We start from the raw sequence: 19171 nt of genomic DNA on the forward strand, positions 1-19171 counted from the left end.
ACAGACTTAAAACCAACATAGCTGAGCCCTAATTGATTTGGGGGAAAGCACCCCCTGCAGAAGGTCAGATGCTGGACAAGAAGCCACGGTGGTTTCCAACCAAAACGCCACTAAAGCCTTGTGACTCTAGGCGGGGGGAGGTCCCTTGATGGTTTTTGACTTCTGTTCTCAATAAAAGCAAGGGGCTGGTCTAGCGGCAGTCTCAGTCGGTCCTGGCTCTACTTTTCTGTGCTCCAGTCACTCACTGTAGGATCTAGTGGATGTTACGGAAAGAAAAGAAAAGTGGACATTTCTACTTGAACTTGACGACAGAAGTATGACGTCAGTTAATTTGGTTATTTTTCTTTCATGCTGGTGGACTCCAGGTTTCCCTTTGTCTTTAAGATCTGAACTGTGTATAAAAAAAAAAACCAGTATTGTGCACTTAAAGTTTTGTTAGAAGCATAGATCTCATGCTAAGTGTTCTTACCTCTCTGCAAAACACACACACACACACACACACACACACACACAGAGACCCAAGGAAATCTGTGGAGGTGGTGGGTGTTTATTACCTTGAAAACAGTGATGACATCAGAGGCGTTTGCACATGTCCAAACTTGTCAAGTTTTATGTAGTAAACATGCAGTTTCTTTCTGTATCTGTTATATGTCAATCAAGCTATTAAACAAGAAGAGATATGGACTATATGCATTTTGAAATATATATATATAAAAAATATATATATAGGATTTTTTTTCAAAAACCAAAGAGAGGCATGTATATCCTTTTAAGACCATGTTCTTAGATCATGATTAAATATTTGGGGGCAGAACTAAAGGACAGAAGCATTTTAAACTTGGATTCTCTGACAGTGCTGACCAGTAGAAGTTTCTGCAGCGACTGAAGTGCTCTGGGTCTGCTCTGACACTGTGGTGGCCAGCGTGGATACTTGAAGTATTGAGTGCATGAAAGAAATGTGGCAAGTGCAACTGGGGAATTGCATTTTTAAATTTTATTTAATTGTAATTTAAAGAGTCACAACACCATTATAACGTTTTCTTCAATAAAGCCTTGCTCCTGGTTCTGAAGTAGAGTTTACAAAGAAAAATGCATTTGGTTATCAAATAACCTTACTCCATCGATTGACAGATTTGTAAAAAGCTGGGGACCGGTCCATTCCTTAATTTCTCATGAAGACTTAACGATGAAGGCCCAAAAGCAATTGTGCAGACCCAGGACCACTGGGTCCCTTCTGGCTAAGAGCTGTAAGAAGGGTATCGGCAGCATCTGGGTCCAAGTAATTCAGAGAAGGTATTCTCTGGGTGTTTGAGATTCTGGGGAACATCTCAGAAAAGAAAGATCCACCATCTTTTTAGGGAGAGAGCATAGAAAAATTGTCATTAAAGTGCCAAACTTATCTTCCATGTTGGTTTTTCTTTCAGGAGCTGATTGATGTTGACAGTGAAGTGGTGTTTGAATTAGCCTCCTATATTTTACAGGTGAGTCATGCCCCCCTTCCTCCGTGTGTCCCAGGGCCGTACACGGAAGAGGAACGAGACTTACATATGACAGTTGCTATATCTACTCACCCTGGGTCTCCTGAATTATTATTAGCCAGAGGCAGGAAAAAGCTATTGGGAAAACTGACACCACGGCAGTAAATTGGGTCTTCTGGTATTCTGAAAATTTAAGACAGCATCTCTCTGCAAAGGAAAAAGTTATGTATAACCTGAGATTGGGGGAAACTGAGATCAGTGACCCCCTTTCTTCAGGTCACTGGAGAAAGCCAAGCAGAAAGCAAGAATTAATTACCAGGAGAATCATTCCACGCCCCCTGGAAGGACAAGGAAAAGCCCTTTAGCTTACACAGAAAGAGGAAAAAGACCTTTAGCTTACAGAATATTAGCAACAGAGGCAAGGTTAGAAACACTGGCAAGATGAACTGAAACGATGTCATTAATTTATTCCTTCAACAAAGATTTATTGAGCAACTACTATGTTCCAGGCATTATGCTGGATTTATTACAGATTCCATGCCCCCTGCCTCTAAAAGTCTTCAGTCTAATCGAGAAATAGCCCACAATATAAGACCGAAAAACAAGAAACACAAGACGTAGGCACACAGACATCACTGCCCAGACACTCGTTCAGGTTCAGAATCTTTAAACTGGAAAAAGTTAGACCAGGGCTTGGAAGTGGAAACTTCCATTTTGTCATTATGAACTACTTTCTTTGGATATAACTTTCTAAAGTTAGAGTGTCTCATTTTCAAGCGGTGAATACACGCATCCTTCCCTAATTATATTCCTGTAGCAGATAGGACGAAACAGCAGTAAGTTGGACTGCTTTGGTGAAGGAGTTGTCGTGACGGTACAGTGTATTTTAAAGTCTGTTACACTGGATCAGAATGTGTCACTGATGTGCAATTTTCTTCTTCTACAGGAGGCAAAGGGAGATTTTTCTAGGTGAGTTTACAAAATTTTTTTGGCTTAAAAATGTATTCTGTTGCATCTCTATTAAAAGAAACTATTCCATCTATTCTTGCTAGGAGGGCTATTTATTAATATTATGTATTAATGATGAAATTCAGTTCCCAACTTATCAAAGCATAGCCATAACAGGAGGACAGTCTGTACCAAATGAAAAGCCTAGGCTTTACTACAAGGCTGGGATCACTGTCACACGTGGTCACTGGATTGAGGTGCGTCAGGCTGCCTGGTGTCTTTATGGAGCCTTGAATCACCGCTATGGTGTGAACATGACTGCAGATAATCCTGTGGACGTGAACATCTTTTTTTTTCCCCGCTGATTTAGTCCCCAACCCTTAAGGGACAAAATCCTAGCCCACAGGGAGGTATCTTTCATGAAAATGTTACAGCATCAATATTCCTCTTCTGCTCTCCTTTCTTTTCTGCATGTTACGTTAGGGAGAGAAGAAAAACAAGACAACACCAGGAAATCCATGCACTGCTTTAATTATTAGCCCTGTAGACCCACAAAGTTCAGTCTGATCATTCATTTCATTAAGCACGACCTGTCTCTCCAGATCATTACTAGGACCTCCAGCAGAGTAGGGCGCTATAACCATCCACCAACAGGACTGTCTGCTCCAGGCGGACATCATTCCTGGGCTGCTGTTGTGTTGAGCTCCCCTGAGGGACGTCCAGAATAGCCCATTCTGGTCTAGATGGCCTTGCTGGTCCCATCAAGGTCTAGAGGCATGAAGGACGAAACCACGTGTACAAGAAAACAGCTTCAGGATGTAGGATTCTGGCCCATCAATAGGAAATGAGCAAAACTGGTATGAGAAAGAAACACAGATCATCACTTTGCTCCGTGAAGGAACTGGGGTGTTTTCTCGTGCTTTGGGGGATCTGACCTATAAACGCAGCCTAAGCCGCTGCACCTGCCACCCACCTCTGCTTGTCCGGCTTTCTCAAGTTCGTGCTGACTGGTTTTTCAGGACTCAGCTGCCGCTTCTTTGCTCCCTGGGCATTTCTAAGGCTTTCTAACATAGCCGGAGGTCTCTGTTCTCATTCAGGTATCTCAGCAAAGCAAAATCTTCTCTGGCAATCTACAACAAGGGTCAGCGGACGTTTTCTGTAAAGGGCCAGACAGTAAATACTTGGGTTCTGCCGGCTACCCAGTAACGCTGGTTTTCTAAGTACGGAAGCAGTAAGTAAGAGAGTGTGTGTGTCAGTGCAGCTATAGACAGTAAGTGAATGCATGTGTCAGTGTTCCAATAAAACTTTATTTATAGACTCGGAAATTTGAATTTCATATGCATTTTCAAGTGCCACAAAATATTCCTCTTTTGATTTTATTTTTTCCCCTACCATTTAAGAGGTTTTTTTCTTAACTTTTTTTCTTTTCCCCAACCATTCTTAGCTCACAGGCCACATAAAACCAAGCAGCAGGCTGGATCGGGCCAGTGGGTTGCAGTGGGCTGACCCCTGATTCTAAAATGTAGTCCCTTCAGTGGGGGAGGGTATAGCTCAGTGGTAGAGCACGTGCTTAGCATGCACGAGGTCCTGGGTTCAATCCCCAGTACCTCTATTAAATAAATAAATAAATAACCTAATTACCTACCCCCCCCCAATTTTTTCTTTAATCTGTAAAATGTAGCTCAGTTTGATTATTTGCTTAAGGAGACCTCCAAGCCCCTTTAATTGAGGTTTCCCAAGCTCTTGCTATGAAATGGAGGGAGGTTTTGTTGTTGTTGTTGTTGTTGTTGTTGTTGTTTGATGGGGGATTATTTATAGCCTTAGCAGGAAACCTTGAACACTGTGGGTGGCCAATAACCATTGACCAAATTGGTTGAGTGCAACATTTTCAGGATTTAGAAACTACACTTTGTTATGTTTTCTCTTGGTTAGTGTTTTATGCCCTTCACTTGGTGTTGGAATTTGGGCTTTTGATAAGTGCAAGTTCATACCTACTTCCAGAGGTCTCTGGAGTCCCATGAAAAATGGTTTAACGGCCCCAGATCCAGTGGATTTCATTGCCGGGGCTACTTATTCTGAAGATACTCCCTCGCTCCACCCCCTTTTCTTTGGCCAGCTCTGAACTCTGCTGTAAATGTTAGTTATTTTTTGAGAGTACCCTGACAGGACAGAATGTGATCTGGGAACAGCAGATCATGGGAACGTGGGGCCACCGGGATGGCCAGCGGGGAGGGGAGGAAACGCAGGCCTGGCCTCCGGTAATTCACGGCCCCCTAGTGAGCTTGTGGAATGCCAGCTTGTTGGCTGCAGAGAAACAAAGATTCCTGGTTTGGCCTCATTTGTCAAAGTGCCCCTCGGAGTTTGTTTGTCTCGGCAGCTGTCTGGGGAAAGAAATGGCTGTCAGGGGAGGGAGAGGTCAGACACCTTATCCAAAAGGTCAGTGTATCTCCCAGCGTAAAGCTGCCATCACGGAAGGTGGGATTCCCCGAAAAACACCTGTTCTCTGTGCAAAAACCCATTCTCGCTTGAGTGGCCTGGAGTTTGGAAATAAGAGAAGTAATCCTGAATTCTCTGATTGTTCCTCTTCCCACCTACATCCAGGAAAGTCCCCCCAAACGCTGAAGCTGGCCACATGAGGCAGTTTAGATGCCCATTCTCAGAAGTTAGTATTAAAGGTATTTTTGCTCTATTGATAATTAATGCCAGACTCTACATCCTTAGTGATATTGAACTGAATGGCTTTGGCTTATACACAAACCCTGTAAATAGAATACATTTTCCCAAACAACATAAAAAGTAAGACATTGGCTTAGAATGCATAGAGCACTGGGGAAACCTTTTATCTAGCCTATGGTCCAGGACTTAATTATGAGATCTTCTGGAGTCTAGAGGATCAAATAACCATTTAAATTAACGGTTGCACACAAAAGGCAATCAAGTAACTGTTTCATAGCCTGAGGATCCTGAGTCTACTCCCTCCTAAAAGGCTGTTCTGCCCAGGATGCTAGTGTCCTGTATGTTTACATTTCAGTGAACATACACAGGTTACATTTATGTGGAATGAGTATTGAAGGTCTACAAGATACTGAATACTACATTCATGGCTAAACTTATGGTGAAAAAGAATATGAAAATGAATATATGTATGTTCACGTGTGACTGAAGCATTGTGCTGTACACCAGAAATTGACACATTGTAAACTGACTATACTTCAATAAAAGTATAAAAAAAATAAAATTTAAAAAATCTACAATTATGGGAGCAGGTTCCTTGATGTGCAAGAGGAACAGGGGTCTTTTTACAGAAGGGAGAAGTCGAAAGTGCTGATACAGCTGAAGAGAGAGAGAACCGTGTAAGGACCGCCCAGAGCTGTAACGAGTCCTTCTCGTGAAACTCACAAGCTGTTCAGTTTCTTCTTTTGGACTCTTTTTTGCTCAGCAGACCCCTGAAGGCTTGTTCTTACATAACTCCCTTTTCTTTCCAGTTAACAGAAATGCTCACTTCCTTGTCTTTTTTTTAACTTGACAGTGAAATCTGGGGTTCTGTGTTGCTGAAAGAAAAGGAGGGGGAGCTATAGATGGGTGGGAAGTGTTGTCCGTGGCAGGAAGAAATAGATGTTACCTGTGTTCAGAGCCTAGCGTGTGGTAGACAGATGTGTAAGCTGTCGTTAAAGGTTGAGGAAATAATCTGACCTAAAAATAATATTTTCTCCCTTGTAGTATTTTCCTTAGCACGGCATGTAGTAATCACATTTCATTTCCTGGTACATATATATATATATATATAAAAAAAATGCAAGTCCGTCAACAGTCAGGAAGTCACTAGAGCTGGCATTTCTGTTTAAAAACAATTGAACAGCCAAAGAACTGTGAATCCTGGCAGCTATGTAGGCAAATATTAGGTTGAGAAGGGTCAATATAGTTTTAAAAACATAAAGTTCTCCTTTGATAATCACTTCTGAGCATTCATCAATCTATGATTTATACATACTTTATTCATCACAAACTCTGCAGTGGTTTAAGTGCCAAGCACTGACTTTCCTTATTAAAAAAAATTTTTTTTTAAACATTGGGTTACTCTATAGAGAAAAATAATGTTCTCTTCTTCAAAAAGGTCAGTGCAGGGAACACCTCATTTAATCAACTGAACAGGACATTCAAATTGTATAGTTACATTTTAATTTCATTTCATGGAAGGCTTCTTGCTACACTGTACTAAGGAACGTATTACTTAGGAGAACTTGATTTTCTGCTCTTTTCCCTAAAGGGACCTTAAGGGAAAAACCTAGTGGCTGATCTCCAGACCCTGATTTTGAGAATTGCCTCACTTTTTTATTTCTGTCTGCCCTTCTGAAAGCATGCCCCCCAAAAAGAAGGAAAAATATCATTTTAAACAACATTTTACCAAATTGGTGAATTGATTAAAAATACTGTATGCTGAACTGCACAAATACATTCCCAAATCACACTACCTTTGATATAAAAAATCATCCATACATTAACAGGAACTAGTAAAAGAAAAAAAATCTGCTACATAGAATTTTTTGGCAACAAGATTTATTGAAACCAGATCAGTAAAGCTCAGTTACGCTGGGGCATCTGTTGGGACCTAGACGTCTCTTTGTTACAGGGCACCAGATTTACTGATGCTAATTATCGAGACAGGGTTCTCCTAGCATGAGACTTATTAGGACCAACAAGCAAACAGCACCTGAAAAAAGGCTTATATGAAGGAAATCCCAGGTAAAGATCTTCAAGTTATATTTTGCTTACCTGTCGAGCCCAGCTCATCATGTACTTTAGAGGTGATGGAAGGCTGCCCTCTGTCTGCAGGCTTTTCTGTTCCAAAGAAACACAGCCACTAAAGTAAAAGAGGCCAAGCTGTGCCTGGATACTGAGGGCTCAGCTTATACGACATCTGTGCGAAGTTAAAGCTGGTCGCAATGAAAGAACGTCTGCTTATCCGAGTTCTGTGGTTGGTGAGCGTGTTACTGTGACCCTGATTTATCAACCTGCAGGTTTCTAATTCTACTTCTTCTTCTTCTTCATCATCATCATCATCATCATCATCATCATCATCATCATCATCATCATCATAATACTTTTAGAAATAGAGCAATGTGTTACTCCATCAGTAGAAATAAACAACAGTCCTTCATTAACAAGGGAAATTGATATTTACCTCCATTTTAGAAGAGGAGTTGGAGTATTTATCTGTCCTGAAAAATTCCTTTCAACTTCCACAGACTGCCTGTTTTTGGATCTCTAGAAGAGCAGTTTGAAGCAAAAAAAAAAAAAAAAAAAAAGTAAAGACTTTTTAATATTTTATCTTCTGTAAACCATGGGACCATATGTTCACCAGTCTGGAAAGATAAAATGAAATTTCTATAAAAAGAAAAAAAAATACCCTCTTGATTTTTTTTTGTTCTTTGTTTGAAATCTGTTCTGCCTTTTTAAAGAGCATTTGTGAATTAATGTAAATGAAACTTGGCTTACTGGTATCTGAAAATTCCAGGTTTGTAGGGTTTTGGTTTTGTTTTTGTCAGACTAGACCATGCCTTTTAGGCAGTCGTAGGTTAAAGGAAGAATTTTAGAAGGTCAACAGGAAAAGAAGACAAAGGGCTGGCTTTTTTATAAAAGACTTTTTGAGTAACATAAACATTTGTATAGATGGCTATCTTTAAAAAGATGACATTATTTTGTTGCCCAGCTAAGAGACAGCTTTGGAAGTTGATTAATCTCAGGCAACAGTCTGTAAATCACAATTCTGAGTCTCTTAATATCATTGCTCTTAATATCGTTGTTTTACTACTACAAGTCAAAGTGAGCTCAGTTTTAAATCATTGTTAGAGCATTTGATCATTTAGGGTATATTTTCCTACAGTGTTTTAATTGGCCTCTTGAAAGAAAACAGCTGGTAGTGATCATAGAGAAAGAAGCAGATTTGCTGAGACTTCTAGATAATTAGTGAAAAATACTCAGACAGTTGTGTTTGGAATGGTCCACATTGGGGATACAACTTATATAACCTAATAGTGTCTTTAATACCCCACCTTGCAAGTTTCCCCATTGGAAACTTCCTAAAAAAAAAAAAAAAAAAAAAGACATCTGTTAAGATTAATACACGTCAGCCCAAAGAGGAGTTTTCGCGGGAAGAATTTAAATGTATGTAATTCTCATATAGTATTTTATCAGAAAAAAAAGAGGGATGTGTGATATTTTCCCGTGACTTATAAAGGACTTTGAGGGAGAAACAGCTGGAATCTTTCACGCCAGCAAGACCCCTTGAAAGGAACAGAGTCTGAAACTCTGAAACAAGATGTTCAAATGGAAAAGTTATCAATTGTTACAGAGAGCTTTGTTTTAGGCACAAGAGTCCACTTGACTGAGCTTTTCAAGAATGTAAGTCACAGGTCCTAAGCATAGAAAAGTGTTCAGATAGGGGATTTTTGCGGGATGATAGTCTTCAAATCCTATGGGGATTGTTTAGCTATAAAGTAAAGGAGGACATTTTATATCGTGACAGCTTGTCTTTTTTGCTGGGTATTTATTTACCATCAGTATCGTATTTTGAGCTGAGCTTTATAATAGGAAAAAGGTTCATCGCCATGATATGATGTCAGTTTTTCAGAACTAAGATTCTGACTCAAAAGAAATCATGTTGTCGAAAATTAACCAGTTGCTGCTTCTTGAGCTCTTTGAGTAAAATTACTGTCTCAAATGGCAGGCTTATGAAAAATTTTACACTTGTTTTGAATTTTGTAAATTTACAGCTATGTTAGAGACTCACCAAACTTTTCAGGTCATCCTAAGAAACCAAGGTCGCTAACCAAGAAAGAAAGCTTTATTGTGATCTTTATTTAGAGAAATTAGCCATTAGCATTGGAATTAAAGGCACATAATTCAGAAGTGTTTATAAGTTTGCACCTGTGTACAGGTAGCAGATTAGTGTGGTAGATTTACCCATGAAACACATCCAGATTCCATGCTGGAGAAGCCTCAGAGGGACCCCATGTGCCTCTGTGGTGTCTGCAGATGGTCCCACAATGACATCTGGGACCCCAGCCCCCAGTGCTATGAGCCCCCCACACCCCTGAAAGAGAGCATGTGATGGAGAGGAGGTAGGCGAGTATTCTCATTTTCTTTGCTATAACCTGAAACTTAACTTGGTTCGCAATAAATTAATTAATTAATTAATAATAATAAAGAAAGAAAGGGAAGGAGAGAAATTGCTTCCTGCGTGGTTATTAAAGATCCACAGAGAAGAGGAAATCTACAGCTCGCCTTATTCGTCTGTCATAAGTTTTCAGGTGTCCTGTGTCGTCGAGCACAGAGCCACACCGCACCTCTGAAACTTCGGGATCGCAGTGTTTCTGAGCGCAGGACTTGGCGGGGTGGTTCGGGGTGTTGCGTGACCCCCATGGCAGTGTCTGGAATCCGGTCGGTTTGTGCTTCTGGCCTAGTCACGCCAAGCGGAAGAGAGGGAGGAAGGGCCAGCATTAGGTTTGCCACCAAGTTGGTTAGAAGGCTTCACTTCTTAGAGATTTTCGGATTTTGGAACTGTGGATGTTGAGGACCTGGAATAGTCTTTCTGACTCATGAAAAGTTCTCTCCTTCGAGAACTTGACTGTCATGATCCACCCACGAAACGTGGCGGAGTTAGTGGGAGACTCACGTCATGTTCCGGCTTCTGAGTTTCGTGGTCATCCTTCCGTTACATGGTATCACTTTCTGGCTTCAGTGCTTCATTGCTTTCCCACCGGGGCACTTCAAAACCACGGGTTTCAGGAAGAATTCTTCCACACAAGGCCAGTTCTATTTGCCCCAGGTGTGCCCTGCAAATTATGTCATATTTCATTTGACCCGGGGGGGAAATCTTCTGGAACAATATTTCCTCGTTTTTGAAAGGAAAACAAGCACCTTGTGGATTTTGCCAATCCTCCTGGCAAATTTAATGTTTGCTTTCTTCACTTTGTGGTATCTTGGTTAAATCTGCTGTTGCTGTTTTTTTGTGGCAAACCCCCTATTTGACGTATTGCTAGAAATCTTGGTTTTCCACAGTGGGTCATTCAGACTTCACGTGTTTTTTTGAGCAGTGCGGGCAGGAGGAGGGAGGCCCATCATCTCAAACCCCCTCAAATCAAAGACCACACACAGCACTGAGAGACCACTTTTTTGCTGGCAACATTAGTAACTACCTAAAAGTTTTGAATACAATCTGGTTAATATTAAAAATAAGAGGACTTCAATTTTATTCTGTTTTTTTTGTTGTTGTTGTTTTTTGGGGGGTGGGGGAGGTAGTTAGGTTTATTTATTTTTTTAATGGAGGTGCTGGGGATTGAACCCACGCTGGAGGTGGTGGGACCACGTGCTCTACCACTGAGCTATATCCTCCCCTCACCCCGTCTCAGTTTAGCAAGTGACTTTCAAAGAGACCTTTTTTCCTCCTAAAAATGGAACATGACAGCTATTTGGAACAATGAACTGTTTAGGGTATTTTAAAAGTTGGCGTTTATCAGGTGCCGTGAACTCTGTGGGAAACATCCAAGTAGAAGATTTTGCGAGAGGAAGCTGGGGACTTCTAGCACATTTTTTAGGTTTTAGCTTCCCAAGTCTCTGGAGAGAGAACGAGCATTAAGGCAGCCTCGTGGTTTGCAGCCAGAATTTGGCCAGATCGTTGGACAGGCTGGCCGCCTCTTAAGTTATCACAGATGTTTACAGACAACAGAAAGGCAAATAAAACAGTTCCACCTAGCTGTCCTCTGGGAAGGTTTAAGAGCCATGGATCCCTTCCAGAAGGTAATGGGTTTGGATGGGCTTCATGCCTTGGTGATTTCTTGCTGTGTTTGTTTGTGTCACCTTGCCCTGGGGGAGCGCCAGAAAACCCACCGAGCTCCAGCCAGGAAGTCAGACCTGGGATTGTCAGCAGGGACTCTTGTTTGCCAACAAACGAGTGTGTAGTGGGTAAGACAAGCCCTTCCTCCCGTAGTTCCTTCCTTCCCCAAATATTCTTTAAATGTGTTGAGTGAGAGGAAACCCAGACCCAAGCTTCTGCTTAATTGCCTTTCCCACAGTTGCATCCAATAAAAGTTCAACCCATAAAAGTGCCTTTTGATACTGAAGGTGCCACCCTCGGCACTGATGAGTCAGGGAACTGAATCCCTGTTGTCAGGGAGCTTAGCGTTAATAAACAGGGCAGGTGAGATCCTGAAATTCATCCCTGTGGGCTCCTGGGTGTTTGGGGAACTGAGTATTTCTTTAAACTCTGCCTCCATAGTGTGTGAGTGTAAATTCCAAACTCTGCTTGAAAATTGAATTTTCCTAAACACGAGGAGGCTACCTGCTTGAGAAGTTTCAGTGGCTGACCCTTGCCTCCTGGCTAAACTTGAACTCCACCAGCCTGGCATGGAAGGTCCTCAAAATCCTATGCCTAACCAGCTCTGTATTCGGCCCGATTGGCCCTGACATACCACCCACTCTAGCTGATCTTCTCGGCACACGGTACCTGGCCTCCATACTCTGCTGTATCCACGGGGAAGAAAAATGAGATTCCTGTCCTTTTCTCCATGCAGGTTCTGCCCCAAAGCCAGCTTTTACACCAGAGCCTTCCAGGCCCTTCCTTTCCTCCAAACTTTTTAGTTTGTTGTTTGAATCGATGTGATCCAATACTTCCCACGTGGTCAGTTATCTTTTTATTTGCACCTCTCGCTCACCACACTGAATTGTGAGCACATTTTGAATGAGGATTAACACTTATCCTTTCTTTTTTTTAATCTCCTATACTACTGCCCTAGAGCAGGGGTTCCATAAATACCTTCAACTTAATTGATTTTTTTAGGTTGAAGTGTATTTGATTTACAATGTTGTGTTAGTTTCTGGTGCACAGCATAGTGATTCAGTTATACATCTATATTCTTTTTCATTATAGGTTATTACAAGCTATTGAATATAGTTCTGTGTGCCATGTAGTAGGACCTTGTTGTTTATCTGGTTTTTATATAGTAGTTTGACTTATGATTAATCAATAAATCCTTGCCACTTAGGCGCTAACAGTTCGAGTGCTTGGGTTTATTGATTTCAACAGTTACAAGCTGAGCATTTCTTTCCGGTTGGTTGTTCAAAGCCAAGATTCACAAACTTCACTGTCACTGTTCCTTAGACCACCGGAAAAATGCCCTTTCTGGGAGCGGCTGTCACATCCTCGTGCTTCTTTGTCACCACGTGCATGAGCTTAAAGCGTGGAAATGGTTTTGCCCAGTGGCACTGGGCACCCCAGCGAGGGCTGCTGATTCCATGGCCATAGGCAGTGTTTCTGGCTCGGGGGGCGAGAGGCACAGAAAGGCACATGACTGTGGTGGTCCTTCCTTCCTTCCTTTCTTCTTTCCTTCCTTCCTTCCTTTCTTCATATTTACCTACTAAGCTCCTGTCTCATTTCTTTTTAGGTGCTTCTGCCCAAGGTCCAGGTGGTCAGTATTTCCCTTGTTCTGTATGCACAGCACAGAAGCTGCCACCACAGCCTAGGTTAGAACTGTGTGAGGAGGCAGGCTCCACGGGGTGACCTCGGCCCCCAGCAGGGCTGTGAGGCACTTCAGTGGACCAGAACAGGGAAAGACCTCCACATGCCAGACCCATCCCGAGTGGATGCTATAACTGCCTCTGGAGGTAGACAGTGGGGGCTGACACCCAGATGTCCTGTCCCAGCGGGGATGCGGGTCTGCTGAGTGTCCAGAGAGGCATCAAGCCTCTAAAGACCCCCGGTTGTAACTAGAGGAGTTCAAAGTGTCTCCCTAACCTGAGAATTTCCGGTCCAGGGACTAGAGGCATAAAACCTCCTGCTAGTGCCAGACACTTTCCAAGTCATATCTGGATCTTGTCAAAAGCAAATGTTATTTCTTTGTCGTATCTTGGACAAGAGTTTCCAACATGTCACCAATCCAAACAAAGAAAGCTGGCCTGTGGGTCAGTGAGGGAAACAGCTGAGCAGAAAACCGTCAGGCTGTCCATTCTTGGAGCCCACGGTGGAGCCCGTGGGAGCTTCCTAGGGTCCCCCACTCCCGCGGCCCTGGGACCCTCATCCATGCCCCTCTCTGCGTGCAGAGCTTGAGAAGGACCCTGCTCTGCCCTGCCCTCTGCACTGGGGGCAAAGGGAAGGCTGCTGGGCTCTGCGTGCTGTGTCCTTCAGCGTCTCTGTCAAGCACATGAGTACAGAAGAAACAGCACTTTTCACTAAAGGGTGCAGATGCAGGGTGTGTGGACCAGGCGGCTTGGCCCGGTCGCATCGCACGGCACAGCATGGTGGTCTTCTCCGAGGCTGAGTGTGTTTCTGCCATTCTCTCTGTCTGCCCCTCTCTTCCAGCAACGAAGTGGTGAGGACTGACTTGAAGAAGCTACCAGCACTTCCCACGCAGGCCCTGAAGGAGCACCCCTCCCTAGCCTACTGGTAAGCCCCTCTCTCCCCTGCACATCCCAGGCGCCCCCATCCCACCACAGGAGGGAGCCCCTTCCAGTGATGCAGGGTTCCGGGCCACTGTCTACCCTCCCAGCCGCCACCGAGTCGGCCTGGACCCCAATCAGAGAGCGAATCCAAACTGTTAGGTGCCTTGAGTCTTCATGAAATCGTTCTCTGCATTTATTTCAATGATGCGGAATGTGTGAGACTTCTTTTTCCAATTTTCTTTCTTTAAGAAAAAAGTTCTAAAATTTCGCTCTGGATGCTTTGCCTCCTCGGAGATCCTTTCATGTGCTGCTCAAGTTTCATTCTGGAAGCCCCGTCATTTGATGACAGGATGTGTGGGGGTTTTGAGATGTGGGAGGACGACAGGTTTTTTGTTTTTTTTTTTTTTCCTTTGCAGAAAAGATTGATTATTTTATTTTCCCACAATGTTTCACATCTTCTGATTTAGCTGGCTGTGTAACATTACACCGTAGTTCATCTGTCGGCCCCTAAATTACTGACTCTGAAGTGTTTCGGGCATTTGAACACAGTTCCCAGATTGTGGTTTGAGTCACAACTGAGCGGGGTTTGCCTTGCTGGGTAGTGTGTTGAAATACTGCTGGGCTGGCGAGCTCCGACCGCTGTCCTCTGAAAGCACAGTGTGGCTTCCCTAATCGTCCTTCTGACTCTTGAACAGAAAGCACTGAAGCTGCTTTTATTTAAAAAAATAATAATGAAACGAAACAAAGATCGCAGAACAAGCCCATCCTGTTGAATTACAACATGTGATTCTTTCAAGCTTTCCTTTAATACACCTTATGAAATGTACAGTTTACCAAGATTTCATCTTGTCTGGACACATTTCCAGTCGGCAAACTAGTTGTTCAGTTATCTAGATGGCTTTAAGGGATTTTTTTTTTTTTTGGCTGGGGCGGGGTGTGTCTTGCTGCAGAGGGCATTAGCAGGATGAAACTGCAGTCCATAAACCATTTCTCCCCAAGAGACCAAGTGATGGGGCAGCTGGACGGGAAGTGAAGGAGGTGAAGCCTGGGGCTGAGAGCTCCCTGCAGTGTGCTGGCACCTCTGATTTCGTCTCTCTGAACTGTTTTATTGCCATTCTTTTTTTTTTTTTTTTTCTTTCAGTAACATAGTTGTCAATAACCACTTGCTTTAGATCATTATAATTTTCCCTCAGAGAACAAAATCGGCTTAATGTATAAACTGTACATGCATCAGTTTCCAAACTTCCAGCCTGGCAGTCTGCACGTACACATGCCCACAGGTGGCACTCCTGTCCCCTTGTCCGTGGAACCCGATTGCCCTCTCCCCAATTCCTTATGCCTGCTGGGCTTTACCTTTTGTATCCTCCCCACGGCTCACTGTCAGGAAACCAGTGGTGAAGGAGCTGGAGATGGAAGGCGATACCTCGAGAAAGTGGTGGTTCCTACAAGGCGGAAGTGTATTTGCCAGCGGGGGGCTGCAGGATTGATGCATTGTCTGGAGTCAGAGTTGCTTAATCCACCCCTCAATTATCACATTTATTGGTTTCCAAATCTTTTTTACACGCTGTGCTCATTCAGTGCAATGAACTCCTTCTTTCCTCTCTCCTCTTTCTCTCTCTGGATTTTCTTCTGTTACCTCTGCACACACAGTATCACTCATACAGAAACTCCTTCCTCCAGGCTTTTCCTTGCTCTTCTGTGAATACAAACATCTTCCTCCTCATCCACCTCTGTAGCTGTCCTGCCAGACCACCCCTCCATCTCTGTGACCCGGCCAGCGCTTTCCCTGGGCCTCGTTTGGTCCCAGAGGCATCCATGTCACTGTCTAAGTGCCCTGGAAGGATGGCAGGACTGAGGAAGGGTTGTGTTTGAAGCAGGTGCCCTCAGGCTCCACAGCTCGGCTCATAGACAAACAAGCCAGTGGCCTGAACCATCCTGATAATGCGTTGCTTAAAAAAAAATAAGTGCAAACACACATATCCACAGATGCAGTGGACAACCTTCGTGCCAAAATAAGCCAAAGGGAGCCCATCCACATCAGTCAGGGAAGGCGTTACAGCCTAACGAGCAGAGCAGTGGGCTTTAGCGTCCCAGCCAAGACTCCGAACTGTGGGGTAACCACAGCCCAGGAAGCGTGCGTGACTTCTCTGCTGCCTCGATCTCCCATCTGTAAAATGGGACTAAGCAGACCAGCCAGATGCAGACTGTGATTAGGAGAGGAAATGGAAAGGCACATAATGCAGTTAGAACATAGTGGAAGGTGCCTATTAGTGCTGAGTGATTGTGCGATGGTCCCTTCTGCTCCTTCGCCGCAGGCGTTCAGCAAGCTAGGACTTCTCACCCCACGTGGCTTCCTATCGGGGAAGCATCGGAGGCACAACGCCCCCGGGCCGCAGAGCAAGGCGGTATCGGGGCCCGACCTGGGTTCTCTTGAGCTCCTTTCCTGCAAATGCTGGACCACTCGCCTCCCCCGCATGGGGTGTGAGGGGACATCTTCCTTTACTCTGAAATCTCGGGCCCCTGCAGGCTGACGGCTCCTGCTTCTCCGAGAGAGGGAACCCTCCGGCCATCACCTTGTTTCCCCTTACACACCCGGCACCTTCCAGGCTCCTTGTCTGCGACATGATTGACTTTCACGGCCCGAGCCAGCCCAGGGCTGGGGCACAGTCAGCCTTGGTCGCTTGTCTGTTTCCTTCACGTCACACCATGTCCTCCAAATGAGGTTGTGGGGTTCCATCTCCTCTGGCTTGTGGGTTTCTGATAGTAATTCCGTTGAGTCCCTGCCCTAGATCTGGGGTGGCTGGTGCACAGGAGTCATCCATACACCCCAGGGGAGGGGCAGGGGGAGGGGCAGGGGGAGGGGATCTCAGGCAGCCCGGTGGGTGTTGTCACACGCTGGGCCCACGGTGTTTCCACTGGGGCAAAAGAAACGGGAAAAGCGAGGAAGGAGGCAGATACTGTGGCCTCACAGAGGGTCTCAGACAGCAGGAGAAACCAGGGGAGGGAGGGTGGCCAGTCCCTGCAGCTGTCAGGTAGGGCGAGACCCCCAGGGTCGGGCCAGTTCGTTGATAAACAGCTGAAAACAGCTGCTTGCTGGTGTTTTCTGACGTTCGCTGGTGTTGGTCCTGAGCCTTGCTGGTGTTCCCAGCTCCAGCACGTGTTGAATTCCATCTTCCCACTTCAGCCCAGGGATTGGGGGACCCGCTCCCCAGAGCTACAGAGGAAGCAGGCTGCAGAGTGGCTTGACCCGGGATGTAGGAGTCAACCTCACCAAATGCCAGATCACGTGCCAGCCCAGCTGTTGATTCAGCGGGCGGCGGAGGGCGGTGGGGGTGGGCACTGGAAGGGTAACCCTGGACTGTCCTGACCCGACTCTGAAGGTCTGGTGAGGCTGGCGGTGACCCCACAGAGGACACTTCTAGAGAATTCTCAGTCAGGAGAGGGCTCTGTCCCACTCAGCATAGAACCCTCATGGCATGTGGGAGCCGAGGACAGAGATGGCTGTATCTGCCCCTTTCTGAGCACAGGGGGCCCAGACCCCCTCGAAATGACTCTTAGCCAGAGAGGCCCCCGGTTGCTAGTCATTCCCCATTCAGGGCATCAGTGAAGACTTGTGAAGGGCCCATCTTACGTGCTTCAAATTTCAGAACACACAAACCTAGAGGTGGTCACGGAAGATGAAGAGAGTAATTAGAGATAAATAAATTACCCCCAAATACGAGGTAATGAACACACGGGCTGTGTGGCCCCCAGAAATGGCCTGGCTGAAAAAAGAAAAGAGGTGGGTAAGGACAGACTGTAGACCAGTTCTGGGATAATAAATGAGTAACAGATCATCAAAATCAACCACACCCCAGAACTTTTTTTTAAATTTTTTTTTTAAAAAGAGGGGAGGGTATTGCTCAGTGACAGAGCACATGCTTAGCGCTCACAGGGTCCTGGGTTCAATCCCCCATACCTCCATTAAAAATGAGTAAATAAAAAAACCCAATTACCTTCCCCCTCAAAAAAAATTTTTAAAGAAGATCAACCCAGGAGGTCTTGAGGGTTCACCCTAGGATTGCCTCCCGTCCTGGGGTCCACTGGCCTGTGGTGAGAAGTGGGAGGCCGAGGAGTGAGACAGAAGGTTCCAGGGCCGTGTGGCCAGGTGCGGGAGGCCGCGGCTTTTGACCTTGACTCCTCAGAAGGTGGGATGTGTTTCCCCTGCAACTCCCAAGGTTGGCTCTGCACTTCCGAAGGCCACAGGGCACCATCACTTCCCAGAGAGGGCCTTCGTGTCCCCACCCCGTCACAGGAGGGTCTGGCCCCCGCTGCCCCTCACAGAGCGAGCTCATCTCTTGCTGTGTTAGAACTGAGATTTCAGAAGATAACGGGGTTCCCATCGAGTTCTGCTAGCCGGCTTCTTACTTCCCCAGCGCTCCTCTGGGCCTTTTATCGCTTCATGGTGTGTGTTCACCAGCCTCAGATTCCAGAACTTTCCCATCCTCTGGGGAGGCCCTGAACCCTGACTAACTCGGGGTGGGGGAGCCACGGGAGGGCTGTTGAGGTCAACGCCTGTCTCCCCCCCTCCCCTGGGAGGCCCTGTGCAGATGGGATGCGGGAGGTGAGGACAGTGAGGAGGACCCAAGGGAGGTGGGCCAGTGTCCACGCTGACCTCCCACCAGCCGGCCCTCCTCCTGTCCCCTGTTCCGTGTCCGCCTCTGGGACGCAGGCTCCCCTCTTTGTCCTCTGCTCCCACGATGTCATTTCTTACAAGAAGCTGACCCCAAACCTGGGCTGTCATCTTATTTCACTGATCATAAGTCCAAGACCAAGAGAATGTGCATCCTCTGAGAGGGCAGCAGGCACTTCTAGGACACCTGTGGTCCGAGGCATCCCCGGCTGCTTTCGGAAATGCTGCTCTCAGGACAAGTCATCTGTCCAGGAGCTGTTGGCTCCTTGGAGCTTCTTGGGAGTTGCTGGGGCTCCAGAGTCTCTCCGGGAGCTGGACTCGGGGCCATGGACTGCGGACTGTAACAGACAGCCCTTTCCTCTTGCTCTAGTGAGGACCGGGTCATCGAGCACTACAAGAAGCTGAACGGCCAGACCAGAGGCCAAGCCATCGTCAAGTAGGTGCCCCCGCCCACCTCCCAGTGCGAATGAGGTTGTGTGTGTGTGTTCACGTAGCATCGGTCAGAGTTGTTCTGTCCTGCTGGGACAGACGTAGCTCCGGGGGTGGGGGGTGGCTCGTGGCTCCATTCAATTTACAATAAATAATCACTCTGAGAACTCTGTCTTGTGCACACACACACATAGATATGTGGGTGATG

General features: G+C 45.5%; 1 protein-coding gene across 13 annotated transcripts in view; it reads left to right on the forward strand.

The window, feature by feature from the left end:
• The window catches only part of FRMD4A (FERM domain containing 4A), a 576901-nt gene that overhangs the window by 475471 nt on the left and 82259 nt on the right, over window positions 1–19171 (forward strand). For all 13 annotated transcript variants that reach the window (XM_074358292.1, XM_074358293.1, XM_074358298.1 and 10 more), the window contains 4 exons: window positions 1425–1481; window positions 2425–2447; window positions 13783–13866; window positions 18905–18970. In XM_074358292.1, coding sequence (XP_074214393.1) covers window positions 1425–1481; window positions 2425–2447; window positions 13783–13866; window positions 18905–18970 — 230 coding nt within the window. The remainder of the gene's footprint in view (window positions 1–1424; window positions 1482–2424; window positions 2448–13782; window positions 13867–18904; window positions 18971–19171) is intronic.

Source organism: Camelus bactrianus, chromosome 35, assembly GCF_048773025.1.
Source record: "Camelus bactrianus isolate YW-2024 breed Bactrian camel chromosome 35, ASM4877302v1, whole genome shotgun sequence".
Taxonomy (NCBI): domain Eukaryota; kingdom Metazoa; phylum Chordata; class Mammalia; order Artiodactyla; family Camelidae; genus Camelus; species Camelus bactrianus.